The sequence below is a fragment of the Capricornis sumatraensis genome, chromosome 20 (genome assembly GCF_032405125.1).
Source record: "Capricornis sumatraensis isolate serow.1 chromosome 20, serow.2, whole genome shotgun sequence".
In the NCBI taxonomy this organism is placed as follows: Eukaryota; Metazoa; Chordata; class Mammalia; order Artiodactyla; family Bovidae; genus Capricornis; species Capricornis sumatraensis.
Genome location: NC_091088.1, coordinates 41,273,107 through 41,293,518, shown reverse-complemented (window position 1 = coordinate 41,293,518; position 20,412 = coordinate 41,273,107). Strand labels below are relative to the sequence as shown.

The 20,412-nt window shown below is 46.3% G+C and overlaps 1 protein-coding gene and 1 non-coding gene across 2 annotated transcripts; both read right to left on the bottom strand.

Moving 5' to 3' along the window:
* Window positions 1–599: 599 nt before the first annotated feature.
* SLC7A6 (solute carrier family 7 member 6) lies at window positions 600–20,272 on the bottom strand. Its single transcript, XM_068992806.1, has 9 exons — window positions 19,750–20,272; window positions 9,150–9,275; window positions 6,999–7,143; window positions 6,250–6,373; window positions 5,964–6,067; window positions 3,629–3,725; window positions 1,447–1,596; window positions 1,146–1,329; window positions 600–708 (listed from the first exon to the last, which is right to left on the bottom strand). The coding sequence occupies exons 1-9, from the start codon at window positions 20,270–20,272 to the stop codon at window positions 614–616; spliced, it is 1,548 nt and encodes a 515-aa protein (XP_068848907.1). The 3' UTR covers window positions 600–613.
* On the bottom strand, window positions 8,306–8,378 carry TRNAE-UUC (transfer RNA glutamic acid (anticodon UUC)). Its single transcript has one exon. It is a non-coding gene; the product is annotated as a tRNA-Glu (tRNA).
* Window positions 20,273–20,412: the final 140 nt, after the last annotated feature.

Genomic DNA, 20,412 nt, shown 5'->3' with positions numbered 1-20,412 from the left:
ATTACATCATGTAAATTAATGAAGACAAACGCTTTGCTGGAACTGGTATTCTGGATTAAATAATATCAATAAATAATGGAAGACAACCCTCTCCCCAAGGAAGGATTCTGAGCCAGAGGAAGAAATGGTAGCATTTCAGACCTCTAAAGTCAGGTGCTTGGACCTGGTCAGAGGAAAACTTCCCATAGAGCAGCCCCTTCAGAGAAACTCCTGGTTCAAATGTCAAATTCAGAAACCAACAGCCCCAGCTGTTAACCTAGCACTCCCTCTTCCCCCAGTGCAACTCACCAAGTAAGTGTTTGGAAGGGCTGTACCTACTCACCAGAACAAAACTGAACCACCCTTTCCCTACTGCCCAAGTCCTCTTCTCACCACCACCCTCTGAAGTCCCCACCTTCAGGCTGGCCCCAAACCCTGAGATTCCTCCCATAGCTTACCGATGAGAGTGAACACCTGAGCAGGCCATCAGCCCTGAGCCCCCTTACATAATGTGGGCCAACAGCCCTCCTTTAGCACAAAAGGGTTGGGTCCACACAGTCTTGTAATCTGGACTTTGGTGGCTGTGGCCACAGGTAGCAGCCTTCCAGGCCTTGGGGGATATCACCTCTGGCCTCTACTCAGTTTTCCTCTCAACCTGTCTCTCTTCAGCTACATCTAGCTCAGTCAGGACGCAAAAGCAAAGCTTCTGGGTGACTTTGGTGATAGCAGCTAAATGAAAATAGAGAAGAGAATTTAGCAAACTGATATTCAGTGACAGAATGACAGCCCCAATCTAAACAACACAAGGCTGACTGAAGTACGTGGTTCCTCCCACCTGTCCCCTGGGCACCCTGTGCCAGGCTCACCCCCAGCAAATCTCACTGTTCTCTACTCTATACCCAACCAGAGGGTCTGATGCGTGACTCCTTGTCTTGCTACATGGACTGCACTTTCAGGGAGGGGGTGTTTAACCACAAAATAGGACTCTAAAGTTAGAATTAAAGTGATCATGTCAAGATCAAAAGGGGCAGCCAGGTCTCCAGCATATCACTAGTAAGGGGAAGCCATTAGCCATCACACCCACCTGTGCACACATCTTTGTACAAACACACACACACACACACACACACACAAAGCCAGTGTGTAATAGGCAAAGAGAAGCTCACCAAGGACATTCCGAATAAAGAGTGGCCTCCGAGACTCTGGCAGATAAACACCCAGGAAGTAGACAGGGACCCCAGAGAGGGTGATTCCAATGCCAATGAGGGAATTGACGGTGTCACTGAAGAGGGGCACGATCACCAGAAACAAGGAGCATATGCAGAACACGATGGGAAAAAACAGGCTCAGCTGAAATGGAGAGAGGTGAGATGTTAGGTAAAGTGTGATGAGGGAATGAGGGAATGGGAGAGGGGCAAGACCTTGGAGAGATGGCCCACCCCTCCTGGTCTGCCCAGAGTCACTGACCTTGAGAGGTCGTGGCCGATCAGGCTCCTTCCAGCGAAGGTAGAGCTGTCCAGCGACAGAAAGGCCCACAAAGAACCAGTAGCTGAAACTGAAGTAGTTGATGAGCAGGAAAACATCCTCCACAGTGAGGTAGATGAGTGTCATGGTGCACTGGAAGGGGAGAGCAGAGGAAAAAGGAGCGGGCACTGTTACCACCGCCACCCGGAGACTCTGTCACTCAACAGTCAGCACCAGCTCGGCTGAGAGCTGACTCAGCTTCACCAATGACCTCCGGCTCTTTTCAGTCACCCCCTTGGCATCAGATAGGTTCATTCTCCAGACTGGCCTTCCCTCCTGTCTCTGTGGGGGCTCTTCCTGCATTCAATGCCTCCCTTCTTTTCACAAGCACTTCAGTAACAAGCTAGACTCCTTTCCCCTTCCTTTTTTTTTAATTTAAATTTAATTGGAGGCTAATAACTTTACAATATTGTATTGGTTTTGCCATACATCAACATGAATCTGCCACGGGTGTACACGTGTTCCCCATCCTGAACACCCCTCCTACATCCCTCCCCTCCTTTCCCCTTCTGATGGCAGACAGTGAGGCCCTCCTCACTGTGATGTACAAGCCTCAGCGTGAATCACCCAGTGCCCTCTGAGACTGTCATACATGGGTCCCAACTACCTGGCTGAAAGAGGAGGAAGTGTCTCCAGAACCATCTCACTATCCTGGAGCCTTAAAAATGCAGATTACCAAACAGACCCATACCCCTGGGGAGAAGTATAATAGGATTTGCCCTCTGGAACAAGAGTTCTGGAAGACAGGAGTAAGGGGCTATAGAGTCTGAGGAGAAGGTTAGATTTGCTTTAACTTCAAGGATATGGAGTTCCCTCTACCTGTCTTTTCAGATTATCAACAAAGGATTGAAAACAAAAAGAGCCCATTCTAGAGAGAGAAGGAGACCCAATACTGAGAGGAGAAAAGTAGGGTGCAAGGTGATTAATTTAAAAGCTATGATATCAGACTGCCCTAAATGTATACATTTAGTGCTATTCCAATAAATATATTAAGGATATTTTTTATTTTGATAAAATGATACCACAGTTTATCAAGACAAATAAACAGGTGAGAACTGTCATGAAAATTTCAGAGGGGAACTGAAGAAGTACCCTCAGCCCCGCTTTAGTTCTCAAATATTCAGTATAAAGCTAAATAGGAAAGCTTGGTGCTGATGGAAGGATGAATTGAGATGATTATACATTTAAGGGGCAAATCACTGTACATGGTACATAAGCACGCTAAAAAATTATCATATGATAAAAATTTGAAAACTGTGGGGACTTCCCTGCCCAGTGGTTAAGATGCTGCACTTCCACTGCAGGAGGCACAGCTTTGATTCCTGATCCGGGAACTAAGATCCTGTATGCTACAAGGCACAGCAAAAAAAATCCTAAAAAAAAATTTTTTAATTTGTTTGGAAAATGTAGAAAAATGGACTATTCAACAAGTGATATTGGTATAGTTGGCTAGTCATGTAAAAAAAAAAAACTAAGTAAATCTCTTCCTCATTCCATTCACCAGATATAAACTCCAGGTGAATACAAAAAAAAAGTAATAAAACCATAAAAAAAAAGAAACTAAATGATAAAAACAATGAACTACATTTCAGATCTTGGAGTAAGGCTTTCCTCAGGGTCCTTGCTATCCTTTACATCTAATAACACCTCAGTGCAAATTAGAAAATGACAGTTCTTCTTCAGGACTCCTTCCATCTGTCAGAATACTTCATCATTTACTAATTTTGTTGAAAGAAAACACTGTAATGCCATCTACTATATAGAAATCTATGATGCCTACAATATGAACAGAGGCTCCTAGGGTAGCTGGTATACACTGGCCCGGATTTCCAAGTATGATTTAAAAAATAAAAATGAGGAGCTAGAAGGAGTAGGAGGAGAAAAAAGAAGCCACTGAAAGAAGAGATAGATAAATCTGACTGATTCACTTTTATACTCTTTTATAGCATTTACCTTCTCTATGTTTTACTTTTACGTTTTTAAAAACTGTGGGAAAAAGAAACACTGAGAGGCTCAGGAAGTATCCCAAGAAGCTAGTATACCTCGCCCCAACCAGTCCTGTCATAGACTCAGCAGGAGTACAACACAGATATGTCCAATGCCCACACTCCCCAGCACAGCTTACGTTAAACAGTAAAGCAGGGATAGGTGTGAAACGCTCAACGTGGATCATGGACAGGAGATCCGGGAGGTGGCCCTCACGGGAGCCCACAAAGAACAACCTGGAAGGACAAGAAATGTGTCAGGAGGATCCTTATACTCAGTCATGCAGCCACACTCCTCATTCAAACTAGGCTCAGGCAGACCCAGAAGCCTGCAGGGGCAGTCTCTCAGGATCCTCCCATGTTCTCTATGCATGACCAAGCCAACCTTCACCTCTTTTATCCATGGATATCTCCACCATAAGCCATGACCCACTCTTACCCACTGACACCCCCACGCTTCTGCGATGCAACTCACCATCACCCAACTGATACCTCACCCTGCCATCACCCACTGGCACCCCAATCCACTCCCCTGGGGTACCCTACTCTGGCACCCCACAGACTTCCTACTTAACATAATGGCTTTTTAAAGAAAGGCACCCAGACTTCTGATTGTCTGACCTCTGTTCATCTTCCCTGAGCTCTAGATACATAAAAGGTCAGGGAGAGCCTGGGGCTCAAAGAGACAACTCAAGCTTCCTCTCTGCATCTGAAGAGCTCCACTGACTGGAAACAGAGCAGCAGAGGCGTGAAAGCATCCAGGTAGTCAGCAGCATCACGGTACACATAGCACCTGGCTCGGGGTGGGCTGGGAAACAAAAAACTCCTTAGATGACCACAGCTGCGCTGGGAAGATGAGCTGGGGTTTTCCAGAGGATGAGTGTTGGATGGGGACACAGTATAGGCAAAGGCAAAAGAGGTTTAGAGACAATGAAAGGGTGTAGCCTCTTTGAAGGTTGATACTAGAATGCCCGTAGTTCCAGGATAAGGTATGTGAGAAGTGTGCTGGGAAGAACTTGCTTATGAGGCCATGCTGTGGACACTGAACTAACACCAAGAGCCAGCAGTGGCTCTAAAGTAAGGGCCACTTGACTGGAGGAGTAAGGGTCTTGACTGGACTTGACACAGAAACTCTGGTGGCATCACTGAGGCCAGCTAACACAGGGAGGGGCCAGGGTGTGGGGGAAGGCCAGACAAGAAGGTCATCTGGGACAACAGTCCCATAAGAAAGGGGGCCTGAATGAGGGCGGACACCCTGGCGGAGGACACATCTGGTGGTCTTCTGTGCCTGCGCACGTATTTGAGGCTGGGAAATGAGGGTGGACACCAAGGGAAAAACCAGGAGGCCAAGAGGCTAGGAATTCCCTGTGGTCCAGTGATTAGGACTTTGGGTTTCCCTGCTGAGGGCCCAGATTCAATCTCTGGGTAGGGAACTAAGATCCCACAAGCTGTGTGACATGCTCCCTCCACTGAAAAGAAAAAAAGAGGCCAAGTAAGGAGGGCTGATGGATCACAACTGGAGACAAGAACAGGTAGAGTGCATGTTAAGTTTGAGATATTTATGGGCCATCCAGGTGGAGCCACAGGAGTTGCTGCTATCATCTGGAAGGGTGTCAGAGGTTCACAAGGCTAGTAGCTGTACTAAAGTAGAGAAGCAGTAGAGCAGGTGGAATGCTGGAGAGGACGTGTAAGTGAGGCAAAGGTAGCTAGTACAGAGCCAAAGACAGCAGAATGGGTAATAAAGAGAAAGTGAAGAAGGTAACACAGGCGGAAACAGCTGTGCATTATCTTGACATGGCTGCAGTCCACTTTATGTGCAGGTCCACACTCTGAGTCCCCTACCTTCATCCTGTCAATGCCACAAGATAGCTCAGGATGTACCTACTACCTAAGTATTTGGGGGCAACTGGCAGAGCCAGAACCTGGGAATCCTGGGATCAGGTAGCAGAATCAGCCTGGAAAGGCAGAAACAGTCCTCTCTCTGAAACAACAGGGCTCTATCAGGTAAGTCTCTGTGTGGGGAAGAGAGCTGGAGCCCACCTGTTGGCCTCAGTGTTTTCCATGACATGAGGGGCAGAGTTGTCCTGTACCAGTACAGGTACACAGCAAATGCTCAATAATAATTCATCACAAGAATGAATCCTGTGCTAGGCCTGCAGCATAATCCACAGGAACATAGAGTCTGGTCCCCAAGAGGATGGCTACTGTCCAAACTACTGCCTTCCTCCCTTAACCTCTTACCAATCTGTCCTCACCTCAGGCGAAAATGTGAGCTCCCAGCATACAAATGTTTGCACAAAGACAAGCACGTGTGCACACCCGCATACACAACACAGAGTACTAACCACTACATGATCACATATACACTCTGCAAGTCCCAGAGACAGAGAAGGGAAAGGGGCTCTGATGGACTCACCTAGACCCTCAGAGAGTTAGATACTGTGGTGTGTTATTGGTGAAGGAGAGACACAGTACCTTGATGAAGCGAAGATAGATGCGTTGAGGCCCCCAAAACAGGACAGGGCAACAGCAATGGGAATGGTCCAGCTAAACATACCAAACGTCTGGTCAGCAAATGTCTGGGGACAGAGCACAGAAGGGCACTCAGCACAGGACAGTGTCCACAGCTTCCTGAAATGCCATCACTGCTGCAAAGCTTACCCTCAGGCCCAGACCCACCACGTGGAGTGGCTGCAGAAACAGAAGGTTTAGCCATTCAGTATCAGAAGATGACAAGCAAATGGGATCCCAAGAGACTCACCACAGCCACAGCATCACTGCCAAGGACATCAGAAATGCTCAGCACTGTGTAATAGGCCACGTTGGTCAGGATGTAGATGAGCGTCACAATTGGCATAGAAATCCCAATGGCCAGGGGCAAATTTCTGTCAGAACAAATGAGACAGGACTACCTGGAACCAACCTCTCCTTGAGGGTCAGAGCTACCCAGGAATTCCCTGGCCTCTGGATCTTTGAGACTGACTCCTCCTTCCCACATGGCTTAAGAGCAGGATGTGTCCCATGCCCCGGGCTCTTTCTACTGAGAGAGAGAGGAAGAAAGCCCCTTCTCTGTGAAGACGACTCAGGATGAACACTTGATCCTTGTCCCAGTGGGACCACTGGGTCCCTCTGAAGGAATAGCAGTGTCCTTTAAGGACTGAAGGACAGGCTGGGGACCTGGCTGCTTGGAGTAAGCTTCTGGTTCCCCAGGCTTCAGTGTCGGCACCAGTGCAAGGTCTTAACATCTCAGCCCCAGCTGGGTTGGCTGTGGCCCACCGAAGGACTTCTCCTCCAGGAAGGACCTTGGGGATCCTCCAACATTAACGTGAGGCTGAGGAGCCAGGGGTTTCCCTCCTTACTCCCATCCTAGCCCCTCATTCCTCCGAGCTGGAAAAGGGGGGAGTAGGGAGAAGTGATGAGAGATGAAGGAGGAAGGGTGGGAGGGGGCAAGTGTACCCACTATCAGCAGGAGTTTCAGCCAAGTTGAGGAGAATAGGATCTCGCCTTTACCTTTCTGGGTTTTTGATTTCTTCTGTTACAAAATTAAGGGTGTCCCAACCTGAGTAAGAGAAGAGGGCAGAGTAGAGGGCAAGAGAGAGGTTTCCCACATCCCAGGAGGAACCCTTAAAGGCATCCTGAAAGTGCTCAGAGTGTCCTATGGGGGCAAAGGCAGGCGGGGGTGCAGAGAGGAGAAAGAGGAAGGAGGAGGAGGCCAGGAGAGATTGAAGGTGTAAAGAAAAAAAGGAGGGGGCACAGGGCAGTGAGAAAGAGGAAGGGTAGATGGGGAAAAAAGGAGAAAGGAGGAGCATCAAGAAAAGAAGGAAAAGCAAGCAGGCAGGGAAAAGAAAAAAAAAAGAAAAACAATTTAGTACCAAAAGAACCACCACCTCCAGCTCCCTGTACTTCACCATCCCACCCACTCCTTGTGAATCTTTCATTTTCCTTCAGTAGAACCTGACAATCTCAGAAAAAAAAAAAAAAAAAAAAGGCATTCCTGGCTGCCTTCTGAAGTGATAACCCCTCTTTGAAAGCTCTAAGGAATTTCCATTTCCTGCAAGAGACCATGCGGTCAGCCACAGCTCTTCCTCCTATTTTTAGAAAGAACCCTCTTTCACGTAAAGGAATCATTTTTTCATTAACAATTAGATCTTCCTGTGGAACTACTTCTCTTGGCCCAGACCACTGCCTATTTTGGTTCAATGGGTTTCTCAGTCTCACGGAAAGAACTCTGTTGCTCTATTCGCAGTGGTTATTTCACAGGAAATGGTAGGCTCTGTAGGAACTGAGATCTTAATTTTCATGGGGTCTGGGGTTAGGTATGGGCCACCTCCACCTTTGGAGAGCCTCCTTGAGGCCTTCAGAGACTGCACACTTGCAAGCCAAGGGAACAGCACCCCACTGTCCAAGAGACAGATCTTCTAGACACTCTAGTCTTATCTTTCAACAAGACCCAGACTTCTAAGGAAGCCTGCTGTGACCTCCTCAGAAGGCCTAGACCCATCCCTCAATGTGGCCAAAAGGGTTGGGTGTGCAACAAAGAGGAAGGAAAACAGAGACCCGAGAGCCCCTGGCATGCCAGCCATCATGCATGGCAGTTATTCCCTAGGGCACAGATCTTGGGGGCAGAATTACTCAACTACCCAATTTGGCCCCAAGATGTTTCAGAGACTCTAGGAACATCCAGATGGCTGGCTATACTAACTTGCACACAGGCACAAAGGTTCTAGGTCAGCTGCCTAAGATTCACCCAGGGCACTTCTTAAAAACATACCTTTTTCTCTGTTTGATTTTTTTAGCTGAACCACGCAGGGTCTTAGTTCTCTGACCAGGGATTGAACCTGGGCCCTCAGCTGTGAAAGCACGAAGTCCTAACCACTGGACCACCAGAGAATTTCCCAAAACACACTTTTTTCAACTCCAAACCAACCAGAGTTGGATGGGTTGAGATGGGAGCCTCAGCTCTTCAGGTGACTGTAAACACAGCCAAGTGTAGAGAAAGACGCCCTAGAGAACTGGACTGTCTAATGATCAAGACATCCTTGGCCAAGGACACCTCAAGGCTTCTCTAAGGGGTCAGGGAATCTTAGGAGGTCTGTAACCCTCATTACCAACCTGCTGTGGTCTAGGAATGAAAAGCTCTCTAAAGTCAACATGCACAAAAGTCAGTGCCATCTTTGCAATGTTTTAATTTTTGCTGAGAGCTGACTCTGGGAGGGAATGCTAAATAAGAGCAAGTCCAGATGAAAAGTAAAGGCTGTAAAATAACCACTCATTTCCAGACCCCATCTCCCCACCACATACACCTCTCACCCCTCTCAAGAAGGGCTGAGACCTCCTCCCCACTGCCTGCGGTCACACCACCAAAAACAGGAACCAAGACTCACTTTATCTTGATCGCTTTTATGACCCAATTACAACCCAAGTTTCAAAAGCTCCTAGGCCCTTGGCTCACATCTTGCAATACTCCCCACCTCCACAAAGGGGTGGAGGCCCAAGAAACCGGAGAACAGATTTCTCGTTCTCACTGACACAGTCTAGCAGGTACACAGAAAGAGGTGAGCAGTAAAGCTAATGGAGTCCCCATATTCCATGTTTTTCTCAAGGAACCCAGGGGAACTCCCAGAGTCACCCACCCTCCTTCCCACCTGGGAGTCTCCTTACCCTGGCACAGTTTTACAAGGCCCATGACAATGATGGCAATGAGTGCCAGGACCTTGGCGTAAGTGAACATGTCCTGCACACGTGTGCCCCACTTGACGTAGGCACAGTTCACAAATGTCAGCAGACCTAGGAAGAAAACCACAAAGTCAGTGGCAGGTGTGAGATGAGGGCACCGAAGCCCAATCTCTCTTTACAAAGCACATCATTTGTATCCTGTCTGCCTAAGGCAAAGAGGCCAAAGGACTGGTCAGAACGAGGAGAACAGGCAAACGAGGTACATCTTCTATCTGCCCCAGCTGAGAGGAGAACGTCCCACCACTGTGGACAAGATACAAAGGCACGTACTACCGAATATTCATACATTCTGACAGCCAGCACCATTTTTGGAAATTACCCCAGGCCCAGGAATGGTGAACTTTACCCACTCTTTCCCACTGAGACTCCCAAAGTTTCAAACCCCCTGGGGCATTAGAAAATGGGGACAAGAGAGGTCCAACAACAACAAATGAGGTCAATTTAAATGCAGGTGGCAGGTCACCGAGGAATTAGGCAATGTTTTCATTTTTAAAAAGTTTGTCATGTGCCTGACAATTTCATATACATCCTCTCAATTAATTCTCACAACCACAACAGACATTCCCATTACCATTTTCTGGATGAGGAAACTGAGATTGAGAGAGGCCAGCTACCATTTCCAAGCTTACATGGCGCCCCCACTGATCTCCCCCACCACCATTCCTATCCAAACATCCTAATTCTCAGATAAGCCCGTGGAGACGTGGACTCGCGTCGGCACTGCTGGCTCATGTTCCAGCTCCTCACGTACCGCAGTGATGCCTGGTCCTGTTAGGGCTCCTGCCACCTCACCCTGGCTATACAGGGACTGCTCTAATTCATGGAGAGAATAGGAGAACAATATTAAAGGGGCTCCACAGTGACACCTCTAAGTAACGCCCCTAGCCTCCAAAAGTGACTTTCATGAGAACCTCAAATGTTATTACAAAATTTGGGGGCCCATCCTCCTGGCCATATCTGCCTACTTCTACCCTCGCTGTGCACTCTCCTTCAGCAGACCCTCTCTGTACTGATGCTGTATATACACATAAGAGAAATGTCCTCCCCTCCTCCTCTTGCCTTAACCAACAGCAAGCCCCACTTTCAAGGTCTAACTCAGTCCCCACTCCCTCTGCAAAACCTTGCCGAAACACATCAGCCCGCGCCTGCCTGAGCTCTCTCCCTGAACCTACCACGTCCTCACTTCATAGCACAGCTTAGAACTGTGTGCTATGGCCATAGGGCCACCTGTCACAGCAAGGTCTTTCTCTCTTCCTCAGGCATTTGGTGGTACTTCCAAGGATATCACAAATTCTTAGTGGGAAACAAAAGCATATGGTTTTCTTAAGCTTATTGCCAAGCAAATATAGGAACTGATGAACCGTGGTTGGAATCAAGATGGTGACGACTTTCATTTAACTGCCAATCCCCTGGAGCAAGGCAACTTTCAGAAAGTTGGACATTCCTCCACGCAAATGGAGAGCAGAGCCATCAGCCAATGTGTGGTTATAAACATGAGTGGCTGAACAGCCTCCACAGGGCACTTAAACAGCTTTCACACAGTACTCTGGCAAATGACACAGGTGCTTACTAGTCAGTCATAAAGATGTGTGGCAGCAGTGGGTCAAATAATGGCCAAAAGGGAGGGGAGAAGACCAAAAGAATGCACACTGCCAGGCAGGTCTTTCCAAGGACCTGCCCTGCTAATCCAAGTTCATTGTGGGTAGCTAAGCCTGGATCAACTAGTGAGGATTAAACTAGTTCACAGCCACCAGTAATCCAGACTCCTGTGCAATAGAGTCAGCATATTTTGAAGTACCTGCCAGGCCCCTTCTTGGGAACTGCTCCCCCTACCCTATTCATGGCTGGTAGAGCCCAACTGCGGAGCCAAGCTGAACCTATTTGATCATCTCTGCCAAAAATATGAGTTCAGATGCCAAGAGACTGAACCTAGCGAACAGCAGCTGGGTCAGGAGCAAGTAAAAATCACATACAAGCCCTTGTAATAGACGAAGAAAAGCCACAAAAAGCAGAGGAAGGAAGTGGGACTACAAAAAGAAGCAGAAGTGACAGCAGTCTGTGAGGAGCTGTGCAGCTTGTGAGAAAAAATAGACTGATGAAAAGATGCAGAAATATACACAAAACAGAGGTGGAGAAGAGACAATGAGGAGGAGGCAGAGACGAAGAGAAAGAGACAAAAAGAGAGACAGAGACAGAAAGATGGCCACACACATGGAGAACAAGGCTGTCTTACAACGTCCTGGCTGCGCTTACTGTGCTCTGGTTTCCACCACCAAGATGCGACTGCAGGATGGGGAGAGAAGCTCACACATTCCTTGGCCAGCTGACAGGCACTCTCTCCTCTGGCTTCTGCTCCTTCTCCTTCCCTCCATCCTGCTACAAACTGCCCCCATGGCTTGGTCCTCTGTGCACACAGTGGGAATTCAACAAGTAAAAGCATCGCCTCATGGCAGCACCTGCAGAGCCCCTACTCAAAGGCCAGCTGGAAGGACACAGAAGAGCCTGATCATAGCAGTTGCCTCAGGGAGGAAGACTAAAGTTCAGAGGCAGATTTTTTTCACCGAACACCCTTTTATACTTTGACCTATTTACCATGCACAGACACTTCTTTCTCAATAGAAGTACTTCATTTAAAACAATGTGTAGCCAGGGAGCAGGGCCAAGAGTAGAGTAAGGTGAGTAAGGAGCCTATGACATAAAAGTGAAGCAGGCACTCACTGTCACGGGATGGCTTGGCAAACCTGCGAGTACTGGCCCCAGGAGCCTCGCTTGCTTCACCGGACCCTCAGCCCTGCCAGAGAACACAGAGCTCCAAGAATAGCATACCAAGCAAAAGCGAACTACCTCAAATGCTTTCCTGATTCTAACTGAGAAACAAAATTTCACCATCTGACCCCCACCTCTCCTGCCTCCCAGAACCCCCATTCCCATCCAACACCAAGGACCCCATCAGAGCTCAAGCACCAGACAACCAGGCTGAGCCTGGAGGCCACAATTCAACTACCACAATAAAAGCACCCAAGTCCTCGCTCTTCCCTGATCTCATTTCTTTGCTGAAAACCTGCACCAATGGCTGTGGGACCCATGTGAGAGTCTTTTCAGGCTCTCTAGGGGCTTGTTGCTGGCAAATACTCAAATAGCAGATACAGACCCAACCCCTGTGTGTGTGTGTTGGTCATTCAGTCGTGTTAGATTTTTTGTGATCCCATGGACTATAGCTCACCAGGCTTCTCTGTCTATAGAATTCTCCAGGCAAAAATATTGGAGTGGGTTGCTATTCCCTTCTGCAGGGGATCTTCCCAACCAAGGGATCTAACCCAGGTCTCCCGCATTGCAGGCGGATTCTTTACCACCTGAGCCACCAGGGAAGTCCCAGACCCAATCCCTAAGCAGAAACAATCCCCAAAGGCTTTGTGGCAAAGATGGCTATGTATCTTCTAATATCTGTTCTTCCATCTTCTCTTAGTAATAGAAATTTTAACTGGAGTCCGGTTGCCCAAAATAAAGATGACATTTCCCAGCCCCTTTTGCAGGCAGGTATGATGGGGAAACAGTGGAAACAGTGTCAGACTTTATTTTGGGGGGCTCCAAAATCACTGCAGATGGTGACTGCAGCCATGAAATTAAAAGACGTTTATTCCTTGGAAGAAAAGTTATGACCAACCTAGATAGCATACTCAAAAGCAGAGATATTACTTTGCCAACAAAGGTCCATCTAGTCAAGGCTATGGTTTTTCCTGTGGTCATGTATGGATGTGAGAGTTGGACTGTGAAGAAGGCTGAGCGCCAAAGAATTGATGCTTTTGAACTGTGGTGTTGGAGAAGACTCTTGAGAGTCCCTTGGACTGCAAGGAGATCCAACCAGTCCATTCTGAAGGAGATCAACACTGGGATTTCTTTGGAAGGAATGATGCTAAACCTGAAGCTCCAGTACTTTGGCCACCTCATGCGAAGAGTTGACTCATTGGAAAAGACTCTGATGCTGGGAGGGATTGGGGGCAGGAGGAGAAGGGGACGACAGAGGATGAGATGGCTGGATGGCATCACGGACTCGATGGACATGAGTCTGAGTGAACTCTGGGAGTTGGTGATAGACAGGCAGGCCTGGCGTGCTGCGATTCATGGGGTCGCAAAGAGTCGGACACGACTGAGAGACTGAACTGAACTGAACTGATGGCCAAGTAACTAAGTGGTTAACCCAGGGATATATGCAAAGTTTCACATAAATAAGACCTTAGAGGAGTATCTTTGATGGGTGAGAGGTTCCTTTTCTTGTGCTTCCCGTTGGCCACAAGCAGACATGATTCGAGCTTGAGCATCCATCCTTGACTACCAGCCAAAAGTCACATGTTGAGAATGGCAGAGCCATAAAATAGAAAGAAGGAACCTGACTCCCTGAAAAATTATGAAGTCATTCTACCAGCCCCTCACTGCCTGCTTTTAACATGTGAGAGAAATAAATTTCAATATGCCCTGAGCCATGTTCCTTTTGGCTTTCAGTTGTTTGAAACCCAAACTAATCCTGATTAATCCATGTGCCCTCAGACAAAACTGCACCTCTTGCTGATAAGGAGATGGCCTAGCATCTGAAGCTGTAGTTCTAGTTATGCTGATTATCACAGCTTCTTTCTCCTATAAGCACTGGAAGGAGAGGGAACCTCCCAATTCCTCCCACAAACAAGCTGGGTATGACAAAGGGGCGTTCAAGGATAGAGGAGTACAGTCCTGAACAACAATGACAAAGTGGGAAAAGAAAAAGAAGCAGAAACAAACATCTTAGGAGAGAAATGTTCTACAAGAGTCCAGGAGAAGTAAACCCTTCCAAATGGAGCTCCCAGAATCAGAAGCTGCCTCTGGGCATGTGTATGGATATGTACCTACCTGCCTTCTAAAAAAAAAAAAAAAAAAAGCCTTTTTTTAAAATTACACAAGAATACACATTGAGTCTTATTATCAAAACGTTCAAACTGTATATAGAGTTAGAGTCCAGGACCTTTGAGCAACTGTTGTCAAGACCAGTCCTCCTCAGGCCTGTAACTGTGAGAATATGAAAGCTGTCTATGTATAACAACAGCTGACCAAAATAGGAGAGAGCAGCCTTCCCGCTCAGAGTAGAACCTTGCCCAGAAGAAAAAAAAAAAAAGAACCCTGCCCAGGCATGAGTCCAAGGCAGCAAAAGGCAATAGGAAGCCATTCAGACATCACACAGTGCTTCCTCACTGCAGTCTCACCCTTGACTATCTCTCTTTCCTTCTTCTTTCCCCTCCTCCTCCTCCTTCCTTGTCAGCCTTACCAAATAAACCCTTGGGGACAATGGAGTCTCAGCTGTGAGCAGACCTCTGCTGATGCCATGGTGTCAGTACTGAACTGACTTCCATGTCAGTTCAGGGCAAATACTCTTCAATGATGTATTTGAGTTTACATAACAGGATCCCACAAAGATAAATGCACCAAGACCTAAGCCAGAAACACACACTTCCGTAGGCAAATCAAGTACTCCTTCAATGCTGAGCAGCTGGGTTACTAAGGATACTGCTCATCACCTGGCCAGAAAAAGGAACTATGAAACCTCAAGAAGTGCCATTTGCCCCCGCAGTCCCATAAGTGAATTAGAGCCCCAAGCATACTGAGTTCAGTGGGCAGCCTAAGGTCCCACTAACCACAGAAGAGCCCAAGATCCCAGAATATATATGATGAGAATGACAGTTTCTAAATTTCAGCACAATTGACATTTTGGGCCAGAGAAGTCTGTTGTGCGGGGCTGTCCTGTGCGTTATAGGATGTTCAGCAGCAGCATCCTTGGCCTCTACCCATTAGATGCCAGCAGCATCCCTTCCCAGAAGTTGTGACAAAGAAAACTGTCTCCAGACCAAATGGCTCCTGGGGAGCAAACTTACCTCCAATCGAGAACCACTGTTCTGATATAATGAGTAGCTAAGACAATCTGAAATTAAAAAAAAAAAAAAAAAAGCTGCTTGGATCTATCTCCCTGCCAGTGTAACCTGGGACTGGGGTCGGGGGTTGTTGGAAGACACGATCTAAAATAGCAGTGCCTTCAGGACCCAAGAAGGTAATATAAATGAGCAAAGACAAGTATGTCTGGATATAAAATAAGAGGGAGTGGAGGACTGGGGTGAACGAGAGACTATATGCTTCATTTAGAGGAGTAACCACTATTCAAATGCAACTGATGGTGTCAGGATATAGGTCCAAGTTTGCCAAAACTCTGGATTTTTCAAGAGAAAGGGCAAGTCCTGGTGTTTAAATGTTGGCAAGTAATTCAAAATTATTTAGAACACTGTATAGGCCCAATACATGTGTGGACCAAGTCTGGTCTGTGAGCCATAGGCTTGCAGCTTCAACCTAGAGTTAGCTACATGGAGACTGCCTGGACCCCTTCTTCTAGGATGGAACCTTAATTGTCTACCCTGGCATGGATATAACTTCTTTAGGCAATCTTCCAATAAACAACCTGGATCCCTGTCATGTCTCAGTTTCAAGACTGACTTAATTCTCCTACCCAAGCCTCACAGTGGATTCAGTGCAGATCTTTGTTTTTCGCCCTAATTATGACATAATCGGTTTCTTGCCATGTATGTCTCTTGAGACCAGGCTGCTTTCAGTGCCACCCCTGCCCAAGGAGGCTCCTTCCAGCACACCCCAGCTTAGCTGGATGATACCTCAACCTGATTCTACACCCTAATTTCCAAAGAGAAAAGTAAACTGAGCCCTAAAATCTAGTCTGTTAGGATGGGTCAAGGTTTTAACAACTTGGCCGCAGCTTTGACAGGTTCCTGCCCTCTGGCCTGCTTTATGGAAAAGCCTTAGTTTCTAGAAAGCAAGTTTTCAGGAATTCAAATACTGAGTAATTTGAGTAAAGGTACATTTGAATGGAAGAAGTTATATAACCACATTTTCTAACAGGTAAAGACTCTTCTCCAATCAAAAAATTAGCTCCTAGTGTGGAGACAGACTTCCTAAGCACAAAAAACAATGGGAAAAATGATAAAGGAAAACAATATTTAACAAATAAAAATCTTCTTTATATGAAAAATGATGTACAGAAGTGCCCTTTGACTTAGGGCTTCCCAGGTGGCACTATGTAAAGAATCCTCTTGCCAATGCAGGAGATGTGGGTTTGACTCCTGGGTTGGGAAGATCCCCTGGAGAAGGAAATGGCAACCCACTCCAGTATTCTTGCCTGAAGAATCCCATGGACAGAGGAGCCTGGCAGTCTACAGTCCATGGGGCTGCAAAGAGTCAGACACGACTGACCTCTCTGATTTAGTTATTCTTGGAATTCATCCTAAGGCCATTACCAAACCAATGCACAGACACTTACAGGTGCTCAGAAAGAGTACGGATTCATAAAACCTTCTAAAAACCAACATAAAGAAACTTAAAACAGTTTAATTCTTTAGACACAGGGTTTTCTCTTATATAATTCTACCCTATTAGAATATGAAAAAACTCTGAAAATGATTTCTACACAAAGATTTCCCATAGTAGGATTATTTTTAATAATAATATTATAAGGCACTCATTACATGCCAGGGAGAGAGAAGTATTATATGTGTACTGATTCATTTATTCCTCACAACAATCTTTTCAGATAGATACTATCAACAAACTGAAAAAAAAAATTGCCTGCCCTATCAGCCAAACAACGGATGCTGCGGCCATCAAGCCATTACAGCTGCCCCTCGGAGAGCCCCAAGGGAACTCAGGATGAAACAGGATGCCCACCAACTAGCAGGCAGCCACTCCCTGACAGAGTACCCTGAGGAGACTCAGGATGAGAAAGCAGAGGTATATATCAAAGGAAGGATGTCAGTGACCCTTGACTTTTCTCATAAATAGAAAAGCACTGAATTCTTTAACCTGGGATATCTGGTTTTCTTTAATTAACAGTAATCTTTCGGGACTTCTCTGGTGATCGAGTAGATAAGACTCTGAGCTTCTACTGCAGTGAGCATGGGTTCAATCCCTGGTCAGAGAACTAAGATCCCACATGCCTCAGAGCAAAAAAACAAACTAACAGTAATCTTTTGATGTTCCAACTACTGGTCTTTGCTGCAAAAATTCCTATATATCCTGGCTCCTCCCTTACCTCTTCAGAAGCTATCTTGAGATGCTGTGCCCCAGGCTTAAGTCCTCAGTTTTGTCTGCCAAATAAAACCTAACTCTCAACATTTAGGTTGTGTGTTTTTTTCCAGTCAACAGTACAATCAATATTCCCATTTTACAAACAAGAAAATTAAGGCAATAGTTATATCTCCTCCAAGGTCAATAGCTACTCAATGGTAAAGCTGGAATCAAACCCAGTCTAGCATGGGAGCCTATGATTCCCCAGCCCCCAACCCATAATTCCCCCAACCCACTCCCCTCCCCATGGCATGCAGGATCTTAGATCCTAGTTTCCTGATCAGGGAGAGAACCATGCTCCCTGCGGTGGAAGTGAGGCACCTCACTGGACTACCGGGGAAGCAGCCCCTCCACCACCACCAGTGCCGCCTTTTCTCGGCCAGGCAGAGCAGCTTGCAGGATCTCAGCTCCCCAACCAGGGACTGAACCCAGGCCAGGGCAGCAAAAGCCTAGAATCCTAACCACTAGGCCACCACCAGGGAACTCCTAGGGAGTCTATGATTTTAACCATTACACTGCCTGGAAACTACTTCAGTGACCCAAATCACGTTTTCTAGCAATATTTGATGAAAGGAATTTAATATTAAAAAATTTTAAATACAGTATACAAACCACAAAGAGTATGATCATAAGGGTCGCTGTGTCCAACCTCTGCCAGGTTCCTCTGTCCATGGGATTCTCCAGGCAAGAATACTGGAGTAGGTTGCCATTTCCTTTCTGACCCAGGGACTGAATCTACGTCTGCGGCATTGCAGGCTGCATTGCAGCCACCAGGGAAGCTCTGATCTCAAGGGTACTTTTTTAAAATGATGAATAAGCAGAAAAAGAAAAAATACTGGGAAGTATTTCACACAATATTTATAGTTCTCTCAGAGGTAAAATCATGGGTGATTTTAATTTTCTTTTTTCTTTTTGCATTTTTCTAATTGTCTGTAGGGCCTATGCATTATCTTTTAATAAAAATAATATATATATATATAACAGAAGATATATATATATACTACTTAAAAATGTTTCTTTTAAACATTTCACAAAAGGGAGGGAAATTCATGATATACTAAGTTTAAAAAGTAGAATATAAAGTTATATACAAAATATGGTTCCAATTCTATAACAGAAAGAAATGTGACTGAACTATTAAAAGTACTCCTGTCTTGGGGTAGATTACAGGTGATTTGAGGCTAATTTAACTTTCTCCTTAACAAACATGTTTTATAATCAGAAAATTACTGCCTATTTTAGAGATCTCAGTCAGGCTAGAGACCCCTGATGAAACCCTATCAGATACATAGCTGAGTAACCACCTTCTCTCCTCCCACAGGTATCTGTAGAAAAGTTTCCTTTAGTATCTGTCTTTAATAAATTCCTTAAAGTCAGGAAACACAGCATATTGTACAATCCTTTACTGCTAACTCCAAGGTACTGTCAGTCTATTTTTAACACTGGATAAACCGCATATACTGCCAAAGTTTTGCAAACAAAGATATGGAAAAAAACAGTATAATTAAGTGCCTCTGGCAGCACCATGCTAAGAGACACAGGGATTTCTGGGTCACTTCTCAGCTAAAACACTAGCTTTCCTGGACTAAGTTCACAATAATCTTCTCTCCCATCCAGTGATTTCACACAAAATTCCTCCTTACTACCTCATAAGAAAAAGGAAGATAGAGATCCACTGGGATCTCTCAGGTTCTGTCCTCAGAAATCCAAATACAGGGAAGAAGCCACCTTCCTTACTGGCTGCAGAAGGAGCTTGTTTACACAGTCTGCATAAAAGAAATCTGAAACACCAACGGGAAAAAGCCATTTTGGTGTGGTGCCTGCTCCCTAGATCAGCCTGCAGAGAGTAGAAGTTGCAAGAAGGAGTGGTTTCACCATGAGCCTACAGGATAGAAAGTCTTGGGACCCCCATAGTCTAAAGAAGACCATTTCCTCACTGATGCCTTTAAACTGGTTTAAGATTAAAAGAGAGGAAGCAAAATAACTTTTTTTGGGCGGGGGGGGCGGGGGTAGCAGAATAAAAGCCTCAGCACTGAGGGATTTTTCCTGGGTCAAGTTTCAACTAGCCAAATTGACACCAATCTAAACATCTGACAAGATAAATATAAGACATTCACCAACCTATCACGTAGACTAAGTGGAAGGAAAGGGAGGCACCAAAAGTCACAGACAGGTTCAAACTTCCCCCATCCCTATCATTTACCCTCACTGATCTCAGGAACAAATGACTTCGGTAAAACTGCTTCTTCGAAAAAGTTAAGATGCCTCTCTTCCCAATACATACACAAAAAAGCAAAATAGCCTGTTCAAATATAAATTACCATTAGCATTATAAAAATCACCCCCCATACACACTCCCCCACCCAGCCCTCAGACTTACACATGCAGGCTGCAGCGAGGAGACGGCAGGCCAGGTACGGGGGCTCACAGGTGGGAAAGGAAGGCTGGATGATGTAGTTGGCAAAGGTGATAGCGATGATGGCCTGACCGGTGGGCTCAACAATTAGCAGTGAGGCCCAGAGGCGGATAAAAGCAATGAAGCCCCCAAAGGCCTCAAGAATATAAGCGTAGCTGGCTCCAGATTTGGTGATGGTGGTCCCCAGTTCTGCATAGCAAAGGGCACCCACAACGGAAAAAAGCCCACCAATAGCCCAGATGACCAGTGACAACCCATAGGAGGCAGTGTAGACCAGCACGCCCTTGGGTGAGACGAAGATTCCTGAGCCGATCATGTTGCCCACCACCAAGCTGACGCCATTCAGCAGAGAGATCTCCTTCTTCAGCTGCATAGTTTCTGTGGCCTGCTGAGGCAGCATGCGGTCACCTTCTTCCTCCCTAGGCTGGCTGGCCTCAGGAACGAGATGGTATGTGGGTGTGGGACTCTCCAGCTCCCTGGCTTCCATGGCAACTGCTTCTTTCACCTGTGTTTACTACAGCCTGCAAAGAATATAAGTACTGTCAGTCTAGGGTAACGGCTGATAATGCTCTAGTTTAGACGTGCAAAGTAGGCCGATTTCCCTGCCCACCTCTTATGTAGGGACCG